Here is a 14,895-nt window from a genome sequence, read left to right on the forward strand (position 1 = left end):
AAAAATTGACAAAGCATGTATAAGTGTGCAATTTTTTCCCTTGAAAAAGTGACAAAGCATGTATAAGTGTGCAATTTTTTCCCTTGAAAAATTAACAAAGCATGTATAAGTGTGCAGTTTTTTCCCCTTGAAAAATTGACAAAGCATGTATAAGTGTGCAATTTTCTCCCCTTGAAAAATTGACAAAGCATGTATAAGTGTGCAATTTTCTCCCCTTGAAAAATTGACAAAGCATGTATAAGTGTGCAATTTTCTCCCCTTGAAAAATTGACAAAGCATGTATAAGTGTGCAGTTTTTTCCCCTTGAAAAATTGACAAAGCATGTATAAGTGTGCAATTTTCTCCCCTTGAAAAATTGACAAAGCATGTATAAGTGTGCAATTTTTTCCCTTAAAAAATTGACAAAGCATGTATAAGTGTGCAATTTTCTCCCCTTGAAAAATTGACAAAGCATGTATAAGTGTGCAATTTTCTCCCCTTGAAAAATTGACAAAGCATGTATAAGTGTGCAATTTTCTCCCCTTGAAAAATTGACAAAGCATGTATAAGTGTGCAATTTTCTCCCCTTGAAAAATTGACAAAGCATGTATAAGTGTGCAATTTTTTCCCCTTGAAAAATTGACAAAGCATGTATAAGTGTGCAATTTTCTCCCCTTGAAAAATTGACAAAGCATGTATAAGTGTGCAATTTTCTCCCCTTGAAAAATTGACAAAGCATGTATAAGTGTGCAATTTTCTCCCCTTGAAAAATTGACAAAGCATGTATAAGTGTGCAATTTTTTCCCCTTGAAAAATTGACATAGCATGTATAAGTGTGCAATTTTCTCCCCTTGAAAAATTGACAAAGCATGTATAAGTGTGCAATTTTCTCCCCTTGAAAAATTGACAAAGCATGTATAAGTGTGCAATTTTTTCCCTTAAAAAATTGACAAAGCATGTATAAGTGTGCAATTTTTTCCCTTGAAAAATTGACAAAGCATGTATAAGTGTGCAATTTTTTCCCTTGAAAAATTGACAAAGCATGTATAAGTGTGCAGTTTTTTCCCCTTGAAAAATTGACAAAGCATGTATAAGTGTGCAATTTTCTCCCCTTGAAAAATTGACAAAGCATGTATAAGTGTGCAATTTTCTCCCCTTGAAAAATTGACAAAGCATGTATAAGTGTGCAATTTTCTCCCCTTGAAAAATTGACAAAGCATGTATAAGTGTGCAATTTTTTCCCTTAAAAAATTGACAAAGCATGTATAAGTGTGCAATTTTCTCCCCTTGAAAAATTGACAAAGCATGTATAAGTGTGCAATTTTCTCCCCTTGAAAAATTGACAAAGCATGTATAAGTGTGCAATTTTTTCCCTTGAAAAATTGACAAAGCATGTATAAGTGTGCAGTTTTTTCCCCTTGAAAAATTGACAAAGCATGTATAAGTGTGCAATTTTCTCCCCTTGAAAAATTGACAAAGCATGTATAAGTGTGCAGTTTTTTCCCCTTGAAAAATTGACAAAGCATGTATAAGTGTGCAGTTTTTTCCCCTTGAAAAATTGACAAAGCATGTATAAGTGTGCAATTTTCTCCCCTTGAAAAATTGACAAAGCATGTATAAGTGTGCAGTTTTTTCCCCTTGAAAAATTGACAAAGCATGTATAAGTGTGCAATTTTCTCCCCTTGAAAAAGTGACAAAGCATGTATAAGTGTGCAATTTTTTCCCTTGAAAAATTAACAAAGCATGTATAAGTGTGCAGTTTTTTCCCCTTGAAAAATTGACAAAGCATGTATAAGTGTGCAATTTTCTCCCCTTGAAAAATTGACAAAGCATGTATAAGTGTGCAATTTTTTCCCTTGAAAAATTGACAAAGCATGTATAAGTGTGCAATTTTTTCCCTTGAAAAAGTGACAAAGCATGTATAAGTGTGCAATTTTCTCCCCTTGAAAAATTGACAAAGCATGTATAAGTGTGCAATTTTTTCCCTTGAAAAAGTGACAAAGCATGTATAAGTGTGCAATTTTTTCCCTTGAAAAATTAACAAAGCATGTATAAGTGTGCAGTTTTTTCCCCTTGAAAAATTGACAAAGCATGTATAAGTGTGCAATTTTCTCCCCTTGAAAAATTGACAAAGCATGTATAAGTGTGCAATTTTCTCCCCTTGAAAAATTGACAAAGCATGTATAAGTGTGCAATTTTCTCCCCTTGAAAAATTGACAAAGCATGTATAAGTGTGCAGTTTTTTCCCCTTGAAAAATTGACAAAGCATGTATAAGTGTGCAATTTTCTCCCCTTGAAAAATTGACAAAGCATGTATAAGTGTGCAATTTTTTCCCTTGAAAAATTGACAAAGCATGTATAAGTGTGCAGTTTTTTCCCCTTGAAAAATTGACAAAGCATGTATAAGTGTGCAATTTTCTCCCCTTGAAAAATTGACAAAGCATGTATAAGTGTGCAATTTTCTCCCCTTGAAAAATTGACAAAGCATGTATAAGTGTGCAATTTTCTCCCCTTGAAAAATTGACAAAGCATGTATAAGTGTGCAATTATTTCTCTGAATAAAATTGACAAAGCATGTATAAGTGTGCAATTTTTTCCCTTGAAAAATTGACAAAGCATGTATAAGTATGCAATTTTTTCCCTTGAAAAATTGACAAAGCATGTATAAGTGTGCAGTTTTTTCCCCTTGAAAAATTGACAAAGCATGTATAAGTGTGCAATTTTCTCCCCTTGAAAAATTGACAAAGCATGTATAAGTGTGCAATTTTCTCCCCTTGAAAAATTGACAAAGCATGTATAAGTGTGCAATTTTTTCCCTTAAAAAATTGACAAAGCATGTATAAGTGTGCAATTATTTCCCTGAATAAAATTGACAAAGCATGTATAAGTGTGCAATTTTTTCCCTTGAAAAATTGACAAAGCATGTATAAGTATGCAATTTTTTCCCTTGAAAAATTGACAAAGCATGTATAAGTGTGCAGTTTTTTCCCCTTGAAAAATTGACAAAGCATGTATAAGTGTGCAATTTTCTCCCCTTGAAAAATTGACAAAGCATGTATAAGTGTGCAATTTTTTCCCTTGAAAAATTGACAAAGCATGTATAAGTGTGCAGTTTTTTCCCCTTGAAAAATTGACAAAGCATGTATAAGTGTGCAATTTTCTCCCCTTGAAAAATTGACAAAGCATGTATAAGTGTGCAATTTTCTCCCCTTGAAAAATTGACAAAGCATGTATAAGTGTGCAATTTTCTCCCCTTGAAAAATTGACAAAGCATGTATAAGTGTGCAATTATTTCCCTGAATAAAATTGACAAAGCATGTATAAGTGTGCAATTTTTTCCCTTGAAAAATTGACAAAGCATGTATAAGTATGCAATTTTTTCCCTTGAAAAATTGACAAAGCATGTATAAGTGTGCAGTTTTTTCCCCTTGAAAAATTGACAAAGCATGTATAAGTGTGCAATTTTCTCCCCTTGAAAAATTGACAAAGCATGTATAAGTGTGCAATTTTCTCCCCTTGAAAAATTGACAAAGCATGTATAAGTGTGCAATTTTTTCCCTTAAAAAATTGACAAAGCATGTATAAGTGTGCAATTATTTCCCTGAATAAAATTGACAAAGCATGTATAAGTGTGCAATTTTTTCCCTTGAAAAATTGACAAAGCATGTATAAGTATGCAATTTTTTCCCTTGAAAAATTGACAAAGCATGTATAAGTGTGCAGTTTTTTCCCCTTGAAAAATTGACAAAGCATGTATAAGTGTGCAATTTTCTCCCCTTGAAAAATTGACAAAGCATGTATAAGTGTGCAATTTTCTCCCCTTGAAAAATTGACAAAGCATGTATAAGTGTGCAATTTTTTCCCTTAAAAAATTGACAAAGCCTGTATAAGTGTGCAATTTTTTCCCTTAAAAAATTGACAAAGCATGTATAAGTGTGCAATTATTTCCCTGAATAAAATTGACAAAACATGTATAAGTGTGCAATTTTTTCCCTTGAAAAATTGACAAAGCATGTATAAGTGTGCAATTTTTTCCCTTGAAAAATTGACAAAGCATGTATCAGTGTGCGTGCTTCCCTGAATAATATTGACAAAGCATGTATAAGTGGGCAATTTTTTCCTTTGAAAAATTGACAAAGCATGTATAAGTGTGCAATTATTTCCCTTGAAAAATTGACAAAGCATGTATAAGTGTGCAATTTTTTCCCTTGAACAATTGACAAAGCATGTATAAGTGTGCAATTTTTTCCCTTGAAAAATTGACAAAGCATGTATAAGTGTGCAATTTTTTCCCTTGAAAACTTGACAAAACATGTATAAGTGTGCAATTTTTTCCCTTGAAAAATTGACAAAGCATGTATAAGTGTGCAATTTTTTCCCTTGAAAAATTGACAAAGCATGTATCAGTGTGCGTGCTTCCCTGAATAATATTGACAAAGCATGTATAAGTGGGCAATTTTTTCCTTTGAAAAATTGACAAAGCATGTATAAGTGTGCAATTATTTCCCTGAATAAAATTGACAAAGCATGTATAAGTGTGCAATTTTCTCCCCTTGAAAAATTGACAAAGCATGTATAAGTGTGCAATTTTTTCCCTTGAACAATTGACAAAGCATGTATAAGTGTGCAATTTTTTCCCTTGAAAAATTGACAAAGCATGTATAAGTGTGCAATTTTTTTCCTTGAAAAATTGACAAAGCATGTATCAGTGTGCTTCCCTGAATAAAATTGACAAAGCATGTATCAGTGTGCTTCCCTGAATAAAATTGACAAAGCATGTAACCAGTGTGCTTTTACCCTGAATTTTTGACTTAGAGGAATGGTTTTTAGTGGGTCGGGGTTGAAAAAAACCCCAACCCCACACTACCCCGGGGCGGCCCGGGGTGTCTGTTTGCAGATTTTTTTAACCTCTCTAAAAAATAAAAAAAAAAAAAAACGACGGTAAGTATGTTTCAGGCGATCCCAAGGCACAAACGTTTGGCCCAACTTTGACGATTTCAATAAAAAAAACATAAAGAGGAAAAGGAAAAAAGGACAAAAGAGGACACGCAATAAGTGTGACAATAAGGGGACTAAATGCCAAACAAAGTTCATAACTGAAAAACCGGACTGGACAAATGTTTGAAAATTGGTAAACAGATTCTTCAGTTAATTTAGTTAGACAATTATAAAAGAAACAATATAAAAATAAATAAAAAAATTCCCTAAAAAATCTCAAATAATATTTAATTAAAATATTTTAAAAATAAATTGAATAACATAAATCGAAAACCAGACTAAAGAGACATTTCAAAATTGATACACAAATTCTTTAGTTAATTTGGTTGGACATTTATTTCAAGAAAAATAACTAAAAATTTATTTCTGAAAAATTCAATTTATTGTCCCAAAAAATCTTAACAAGCTCTAAAAACTTGTATAAATTGTATACATTTATATATAATTATTAATTGTATACTTAAAAACTTGTATACATTCCTTGAATTACTTAATTAGTTATTGTTAGCTAATTGGCTTTACCATAAATACCATAATACAAGTTAAAAAATTGAAGAGAAACTAGAAAGTAAATCTTAAATGTTATTAACAAATTTATGCAAAATTTGACCTATTCTTTTGATTTTTTTCAATAAATAATTCCGAGGTTAGTTAGAAATAAACAAAGGATTTTTCATATTCATTTAAGTTATGCATGGTTTTAACTAATTTTGGAAGTGTTTTTTTTTTGATTTTTTAAATATATTTTACAGTAAAATTTATTTCATTTAATTTATATTTATTAAACTATAAGACTTTTAAGAGGAAAATTTAATAAAAGTTATGTGAAATAAAAGAGGATATATTTGTGTGAAAATTAATTTAGTCATTGGCAAATGTGCAAACAAAATCATAAATTCAGTAAGTAAATGTTCTTCGTATCCATTTAAGTTATGCATGGTTTTAATTAATTTTAGAAGTTTTTTTTGGAGTCTATTTTGCGTAATTTACACTAAAATTAGTTTCATTTTATTAATGTATATTGAAATATAAGTAAATTAAAAAATAATTATTTCTGTAAGAAAGAAATTTTTATTATAAATTCAGTGAAAAATCGAAATATTTATATATATATATTTTTTTTTATTTTAAAACATTTTATTAAAAAATTGCCAAATTTAAAAAAAAATTAAAAGAATTAATAAAATATCAAAAAATGTTATTCTTTTATTAATAAAACGCTACAAATTGCTAAACATTAATTTCATTTTATTTATGTTTATTCAACTATAATCAAATTAAAAAATATATATATTTCTGTCAGAAAGGATTTTTCCTTATAAGTTCAGTGAAAAATCCAAATATTTATGTAGTTTTTTAAAACTTCAAAATTTGCCAAATTTTGAAAAAAAAAAAGCGAAATTAATTAATAAATTTTCCAAAAATTGATTATTTTTAATGAAAAGCTACAAATTGGGAAAATAAAGGATCAATTTTTAAATTTTATTTTTTTGTAAGAAGAAATAAAAATTCTTGTAGAGAAATTTTTCAAATGAAAGTCGTGTGAAATTAAAAAAAACTTTATTTGTGTAAAAATTAATTTATTAATTAGCATTCAAATGAAAAATACTTTCTGTAAGTAATTTTTTTTTAATATATGTAAGTAAATGTTCTTTGTATCCAGTTAAGTTATGCATAATTTTATTATAATTTGTGCTTATTTTTCTTATATTAAAAATATTTATTTTTTCGTGGAAAAAAATGCTTTTACTTACGCACAAGTTAAAAAATTGATCAAAAACTGAAAATTTAAAATGTAATTAACAAATTTAATGATTTATTTTGATTTTTTTAATAAATAATTCTGAAGTGTTTTTTTTTTTTGATTTTTGAAATCTATTTTTTCTGTCTATTTATAAGTTCTGAATGAAAATACGCAGAAAATGTATTCTTAGGTCTTATAGTTTGTTAAAATAAAATTTTAAATGTTTACTCAACAACAAAATTTTAACCTGTTTTAAAAATTTGATAAACGATCAAATATAGATTGTTTCATTTTGTTCAACTTATAATTTAAGTTGGTATTTTCGTCGAGGCAGTTTGGTCAATTTATAATTATTAATTAATGTAACCAATTAATGTCTGTAAGCCTCAAATGCATAGAAAAAAAATTAATTGAGTTTCTCTGAGGAGTTTTTGAATTCTACTACCTACAAATTGACCACTACCTTCTAGAGGAATTTAATTAATTTTGTTCAACTAATTTAAGTTGATATTTTCGTCCAGGCAGTTTGGTTAATTTCTAATTATTAACTAATGTAATTAATTAATGTCTGTAAACCTCAAATGCATAGAAAAAAAATTAATTGAGTTTCTCTGAGCAGTTTTTGAATTCTACTACCTACAAATTGACAAACTACCTTCTAGAGGAATTTAATTATTTTTGTTCAACTATTTTAAGTTTATATTTTTGTCGAGGCAATTTGGTCAATTTCTAATTATTAATTAATGTACTTAATTAATGTCTGTAAACCTCAAATGCCTAGAAAAAAAATTAATTTAGTTTCTCTGAGCAGTTTTTCAATTCTACTACCCACAAATTGACCACTACATTTTAGAGGAATTTAATTAACTTAGTTCAAGGAATATAAGTTGTGTTTTTCGTCCAGGCAGTTTGGTGAATTTCTTATTTATAACTATTGTAATTAATTAATGTCTATAAACCTCAAATGCCTAAAAAAAAATTAATTTAGTTTCTCTGAGCAGTTTTTTAATTTTACTATCTACAAATTGACCACTACCTTCTAGAGGAATTTAATTAATTTTCTTCAACTAATTTAAGTTGTTATTTTCGTCCAGGCAGTTTGGTCAGTTTCTAGTTAATTAATAATGTAACTATTTAGTATCTGTAAGCCTCAAATGCCTAGAAAAAAAATTAATTTAGTTTCTCTGAGCAGTTTTTTAATTCTACTACCTACAAATTGACCACTACTTTCTAGAGGAATTTACTTAATTTTGTTTAACTAATTCTTTAGTTTGATCAATTTTCAATTAATAAATAAATTGCGTAAAATAGATTTCGCCTATAGAATAAAATTATTAATTTATTCCAAGGAGTTGAGTCATTAATTATGTCATGCTGCCTGTAAGAAATTAATTAATTAATTAAATTATCTTCCAAATTAATTTTTAAAAATTTATAATTTAATTAGCTCACGTGTGTGTTAACTTAGAAGCGTATATTCCAAGAAATAGATATGAACCCCTAGTTTTCTATAAAATTTTAATTTTATTTTGTATCTAACTTATGTAAGTTTTTTAGATGAACCATATTAATGCCTATAATTGCATGCTCCATAAAGACAAAAATAATAGACAACCCTCCAGTTGAAGCGAAATTCACCCAATTTCCAATAAAATGTATTTGAATTTTTTTATACATTTGCAATTTCCTATTCGAAGATTTTTATTAAAGGTGATTATAAATAATAAAGTTTTGTTTTTAACAAAAATAGGTTTAGAAAACTTATATTTAATTCTATCCCCAGTACCAATTAGTTCTGGGGTTTCCAATACACATACTATTTGAGACTTATCAATAGCTCTTACATCATTTTCAATAACAGAAAAAATACTCTTACAATCCCCGGTTGGTCTTAAGGCCCAAACCTCTATTTCTTCTTCACTAAAAAAGTTCTGTATTATACAAACATAATTATATGTTTTCTTTTTTCCAGGAAAAGCAGCAATAATAAATTCTCCTTTTCTTCTTAGGTCAATGAAGTCTTCAATTCAAGTTCTTAAATTCTCGTTCTTTCAAAACGACAATAATTATTAACAAAAACTTTCACGTTCTCCTACCCCAATTTTTTTTTTGCAAAACAAATTTAAACTGACCCCATTGTTACACGCAACAACCCTCGAGACTTCAACTCATTCAAATTATCAGAAAAGCCAATTTACAAATTCATAGATTCCGTCGTACTTGTATAAATGGAAATGCACGAGCGATACATACGGAATCGATGGCTTTCGTCCTCACCCTTAATTAAAACTTCTCGAAATTGTTTATGGAATTCCGGGTAGAATTGGGGAGGGGCGAGGGGGTGAATTGCGTCAGTAAATTTTAGTAGGCGTAGTAATTAGTTCGATACAATGAATTTCAAATTGGACGTCATCGATGTGTCGCTTTCATTCCTTAGCATTGGTTACATGTTTATGAAACCTGGTTTTGAGGAATACCAAAGAAGTGTATTTAAAAAAAAAATCCCTTAAAGGAGAAAAACGCGAAAGCAGCACCAGAAGGGCGAAAACGAGTTGATTGCCTTTAATACAGCGATTAAAGTTAACGACTTTCAGTTAACCACGGGACACCCGAGAGCCATAAACAATTATTACAAACTAGGCGATTTAATTTCGCGACGTTCCCAATTTGCCCCGGTTATAATGTTAATCTTGGCTTGGGTATATATATTTTATTATGAACCTTCGGGATCTTATACGAAATCCAGTAAAGTAAAAGAGATCAAGGATTCCTAGCGGGTCTCGACGACCGACGTCTCCCTATTGGAAATACCTGAGGTGACGCGAATTTATTCATTTACATGTAATTGCTCCGAGAGGGTTGGGTGGGTAGAGATCCAAAAGGGACAAAAATTGTCTTCTTTTTTTTTGTTATCAATAAGAGAGGGAATTAATCGGACTTTTAGAGGGTAAATAGCAGGAGATTAAGGAGATTATCAAGGGGTTTAGTTAAGGAAATCGTTTGGTTTTATTTGGGTTGAAATAAATTATTAGATATTTCGGATATATCCTATTTTTGGAAAGAGTCATGAGAGTAAAATAAAACACCAATTTAATTTAGACTGCAAGACATGCAAAGGAAATCCAAATCATTACATAAATTCAGATTTTCTCGAAGCATCTTTAATTGTCTCTGACTTTAAAAAAATATTCTAGGAAGTTCAAATGTTCTTCAAGTAACTTTTTAAAAAATATTAATGCCTTCAACTGCCTGGCAGTAATAGAGAATTACTCTTTGAAGCTACTTCAACTGTCTGGAATTATTCACTTTAATTCCTTGGAATTTAAAAAAATTAAGAAAAAATAGGGATTTATTTATAATAATTTAAACATTTTAAGGCGAACTGCTCGACTGACTTTAAACGTTTTTTGAAAATTTGTTGTTCTATAGTGATTGTAGAAAAAGCAGAGGTTGGTTTAATATTTTTGTCCTGATAAAATAAGGAAAATCCAGGACCACAAAATTTCAGATTTTTCTAAGTGAAATTCATTTTTATTTTTGAAAATAAAATTATAAAAGATTTTATATTTTAGGGAAAAATTAAAAATTTGTTCATGTCAATATCGAACAAGGAAAACTAACCCTAAAATAGATTTTTTTTTAAATAATAAAAAAAAATTTGTTTTTGGGCCAATATTAATGATTATTAATACTTATTATAGAAAAACTAGGAGTACGATATTGTTACAATTTTAAAATTCTTGTGCTATTAAGAGCAACAAAACTGTCCATCCAGTTGTATTTTTTCAGGGAAATTAAAACAAACTTTTCTACTTATTTTTGGGGGTAAATTGCAGGGTAGTTTTTATAGGAAATAACTAGGGGTGCATTTATCCCAATTTTAAGCTCAAAATCTTTTTCGATTAAATAAATTTTTATCTAGGCATTTGAGGTTTAGAGACATTAATTAATTACATTAGTTAATAATTAGAAATTGACCAAACTGCCTGGACGAAAATAACAACTTAAATTAGTTAAACAAAATTAATTAAATTCCTCTAGAAGGCAGTTTGTCAATTTGTAGGTAACAGAATTCAAAAACTGCTCAGAGAAACTAAATTAATTTTTTTTCTATGCACTTGAGGTTTACAAACATTAATTAATTACATTATTTATTAACTATAAATTGACCAAACTGCCTGGACGAAAATAATAACTTAAATTAGTTGAACAAAATTAATTAAATTCCTCTAGAAGGTACTGGTAAATTTGTAGGTAGTAGAATTAAAAAACTGCTTAGAGAAACTAAATTAATTTTTTTTCTAGGCATTTGAGGTTAACAGATATTAATTAATTACATAAATTATTAATTAGAAATTGACCAAACTGCCTGGATGAAAATATCAACTTAAATTAGTTGAACAAAATTAATCAAATCTCTTTAGAAGGTACTGGTCAATTTGTTTGTAGTAGAATTGAAAAACTGCTTAGAGAAACTAAATTAATTTTTTTTCTAGGCATTTGGGGCTTACAAACATTAATTAATTTTACTAATTATTAATTAGAAATTGACCAAACTGCCTGAACAAAAATAACAACTTGAATTAGTTGAACAAATTGAATTAAATTCCTGTAGAAAGTAGTGGTCAATTTGTAGGTAGTAAAATTCAAAAACTGCTCAGAGAAACTAAATTTTTTTTTTCTAGGCATTTGAGGTTTACACACATTATTTAATTACGTTAATTATTAATTAGTTATTGACAAAACTGTCTGGATGAAACTAACAACTTAAATTAGTTGAACAAATTTCTCTAGAGGGTACTGGTCAATTTGAAGGTAGTAAAATTTAAAAAAACTGCTCATAGAAACTAAATTAATTTTTTTTCTAGGAATTTGAGGTTTATAGACATTAATTAATTAAATTAATTACTAATTAGGAATTGACCAAACTGCCTGGACGAAAACTAAAACTTAAATTACTTGAACTAAGTTAATTAAATTCCTCTAAAATGTAATGGTCAATTTATGGGTAGTAGAATTAAGAAACTGCTCAGAGAAACTAAATTAATTTTCTTTTCTAGGCATTTGAGGTTTACATACATTAATTAATTACATTAATTATTAATTAGAAATTGATTAAATCGCCTGGACGAAAATAACACCTTAAATTCATTGAACAAAATTAATTAAATTCCTTTAGAAGGTACTGGTGAATTTGTTGGTAGTAGAATTCAAAAACTGCTCAGAGAAATTAAACTAATTTTTTTTCTAGGCATTTGAGGTTTACAGAAATTAATTAATTACATTAATTATTAATTAGAAACTGACCAAACTGCCTGGACAAAAATATCAACTTAAATTAGTTGAACAAAATTAATTAAATCCCTTTAGAAGGTACTGGTCAATTTATTTGTTGGTAGTAGAATTCAAAAACTCCTCAGAGAAATTAAATTAATTTTTTTCTAGGCATTTGAGGTTTACAGACATTAATTAATTACATTAGTTATTAACTACAAATTGACCAAACTGCCTGGACAAAAATATCAACTTAAATTTGTTAAACAAAATTAATTAAATCCCTTTAGAAGGTATTGTTCAATTTGTAGGTAGTAGAATTCACAAACTGCTCAGAGAAACTAAATTAATTTTTTTTCTAGGCATTTAAGATCTACAGACATTAATTAATTACATTAATTAATAATTAGAAATTGACCAAACTGCCTGGACGAAAATATCAACTTAAATTAGTTGAACAAAATTAATTAAATTCCTGTAGAAGGTACTGGTCAATTTGTAGATAGTAAAATTCAAAAACTGCTCAGGGAAACTAAATTAATTTTTTTTCTAGGCATTTGAGGTTTAAAGAAATTAATTGATTAAATTAATTATTAATTAGAAATTGACCAAATTGCCTGGACGAAAATAACAATTTAAATTAGTTAAATAAAATTCAATTAAATTCCTCTAGAATGTATTGGTCAATTTGTAGGTAGTAGCAACTTTGGTTATGTGAAATTTTGTGCTAAGATGGCCAGTTTTTTAAATATGGTGCAAAATGCCTTATAGAAGGTTAACCAAAAAAAAATTTATTTACTCAATATCATTTAGACAAATTCAGGTCTTTATTTTGTTTATTTATCGTTCCAATATTCTTCATTTTAAACTGCAATATCTCGAAAACTAGTGGGAATATTCTCATCAAACAAAGAGTATGATACTCAAAAAATTGTTGTTTATAAATATCCCTTATCAGGCAATTTAGTCCAAGAAATCGTTTAAGAATTATGGGCACTTTTAGTCGACAGTGACCAGTAACGATGTTTGCTCTTTAAGGTGACCACTAACTAATTTAAAAGTTCAATATCTCAAAGACATGTTGGAATATTCTCATGAAACAAAAAGCGTGAGATTAAGTAGAATGTTCTTTATATCATAATTTTGTTAAAAGAATAGTATTCTTCTTTTCCATTTTTCCATTTTTCTTTACTAAATAAGCGCTGTAATTTTTTTTAATTTTTTGTTTTTTTCTTTATCACCTTTTTTCTTCTTTCGATTTTCCTGTTTCTTTACTTCTCAATTTTATTTTGCTAAATTTTTAGATTCATATTCTAATTCGCTTATAGTTTTTTGCAGTTTTTTTTTTGGCCTATAAATTAAAAATTATAAATAAAATTATAAATTATAAAAAATATCCAGGTAGTTCATATAATTGAAACAAGCTTTAACGGCCTGAAAGTATTAGAAGATGGTTCTAGTTCATTCAAAATTGCCTCAACTGCCTTTAAAAAAATAATTGTAGGAAGTTGAAATATTCATCAAGCCACTCCTTGGGAGATATTAAGGCTTTTTTATGCCTGTAAGATAATAAAGACTCTGATTCTTTTAAAGCTGCTTCAACTGTCTGTTCAAATTGACTCTGAATTAAAAAAATTTTCAGGCACTTTAAATTTTTCTCAGGCAACCCTTTGAAAGACCTTCAACGGCCTGAAAATAGTAAAAAATGACCCTGTATCCTTTTAGAGCCACTTCAACTGACTGGCAACATTGACTTTAACTACTTTAAATTAAAAACACATTCCAGGCAATTGAAACTTTATTTAAGCAACTCCCTTGAAAATAATTAATTAAATAATTGCTTAAATAATTAAGCTTTCAACTGCCTGGACGTAGCAGCAGATGACTCTTGGTCCTTTAAAACTGCTTTAATTGCCTGGAAAAATCGATTTTAACTTCTTGGAACTAAAAAAGTATTCCGGGCAGTACAAATGTTTTTGAGGCAACTTACTGGAAAACCTTGAGGCCTTCGACTGCCTGAAAGTGCGGTAAAATGACTTCAATTATCATAAACTAAAAAAAATTATAACGTTCGTTTTTTTGACCATTTTTTGGCATGATTTTGACCCAAGAACTCACTTCGGATCGAAGATTTTTTAAAATGCCTCAATTATAACCTCAAATTTTGAATCATACGTCTTACAATGTTTAAAATTTAAAAAATCCTGGAAAAATCTCTTAATTTTTCTGGAAATTAGTTACATTGCAATAATTAAACAAAAATAAGAAAACTCCCTTACCCGATACCAACGGTGTACTATTTGAAGACTCGTAGCCATCATCCAAGGTCGATGTGGGGGTCGAATGTATTGTAGTAACTTTCTTAAGATCCTCCTCACTTTTCTCCGCCTTAATGGTCTCACTACTGCCAAATTCGTCTGTTGGCACTCCGTTTTGTACTAAAAAATAAATTTTTCAAATAATTTTTACCTAAATTAAAGTGTTAAAGCACCTCTGAAAAACATCTCGGAAATACTCTTAGATTTCGTCTTCTTTTGCACTAGACCAGTGCAACTTCTCAATAAATCGGCAGATCCTTTACGCCTTTTTTCCTCTTCCTGCTCCTCCTGTCTTAGGTTCTTTTGTACCGTCGATATTTTTGAGGAAGATTTTTGTTCCGGCTCATATTTTTCCCTTTTGAAGGGTTTTAAGGGGATGTTATCGTATATGTGGGACATTTCTGATGTTTGTTCGTTCCTAAGTCGCTACATTTCTTTTGGTTTTTTTACTATATGTGCCAAAGGTGTCCCAGGACTAGCGTTCAAGTTATTGTGCTTAATTTTTCTAAAAAAAAAATGATTTTTTTGAGTTTTTTAAATTTTATTAAATACTGTGCCTTTATTAAAGTTTATTAGGCAGAA

General features: G+C 28.8%; 1 protein-coding gene across 1 annotated transcript in view; it reads right to left on the reverse strand.

Moving 5' to 3' along the window:
* Positions 1-14,895, reverse strand: part of LOC126733942 (sodium-dependent noradrenaline transporter-like) — a 92,725-nt gene that overhangs the window by 62,915 nt on the left and 14,915 nt on the right. The window contains exons 2-3 of the mRNA XM_050437431.1: positions 14,487-14,818; positions 14,275-14,433 (exon numbers count right to left, since the gene is read on the reverse strand). Coding sequence (XP_050293388.1) covers positions 14,275-14,433; positions 14,487-14,712 — 385 coding nt within the window. The 5' untranslated portion in view covers positions 14,713-14,818. The remainder of the gene's footprint in view (positions 1-14,274; positions 14,434-14,486; positions 14,819-14,895) is intronic.

The sequence above is a fragment of the Anthonomus grandis genome, chromosome 3, assembly GCF_022605725.1.
Source record: "Anthonomus grandis grandis chromosome 3, icAntGran1.3, whole genome shotgun sequence".
In the NCBI taxonomy this organism is placed as follows: domain Eukaryota; kingdom Metazoa; phylum Arthropoda; class Insecta; order Coleoptera; family Curculionidae; genus Anthonomus; species Anthonomus grandis.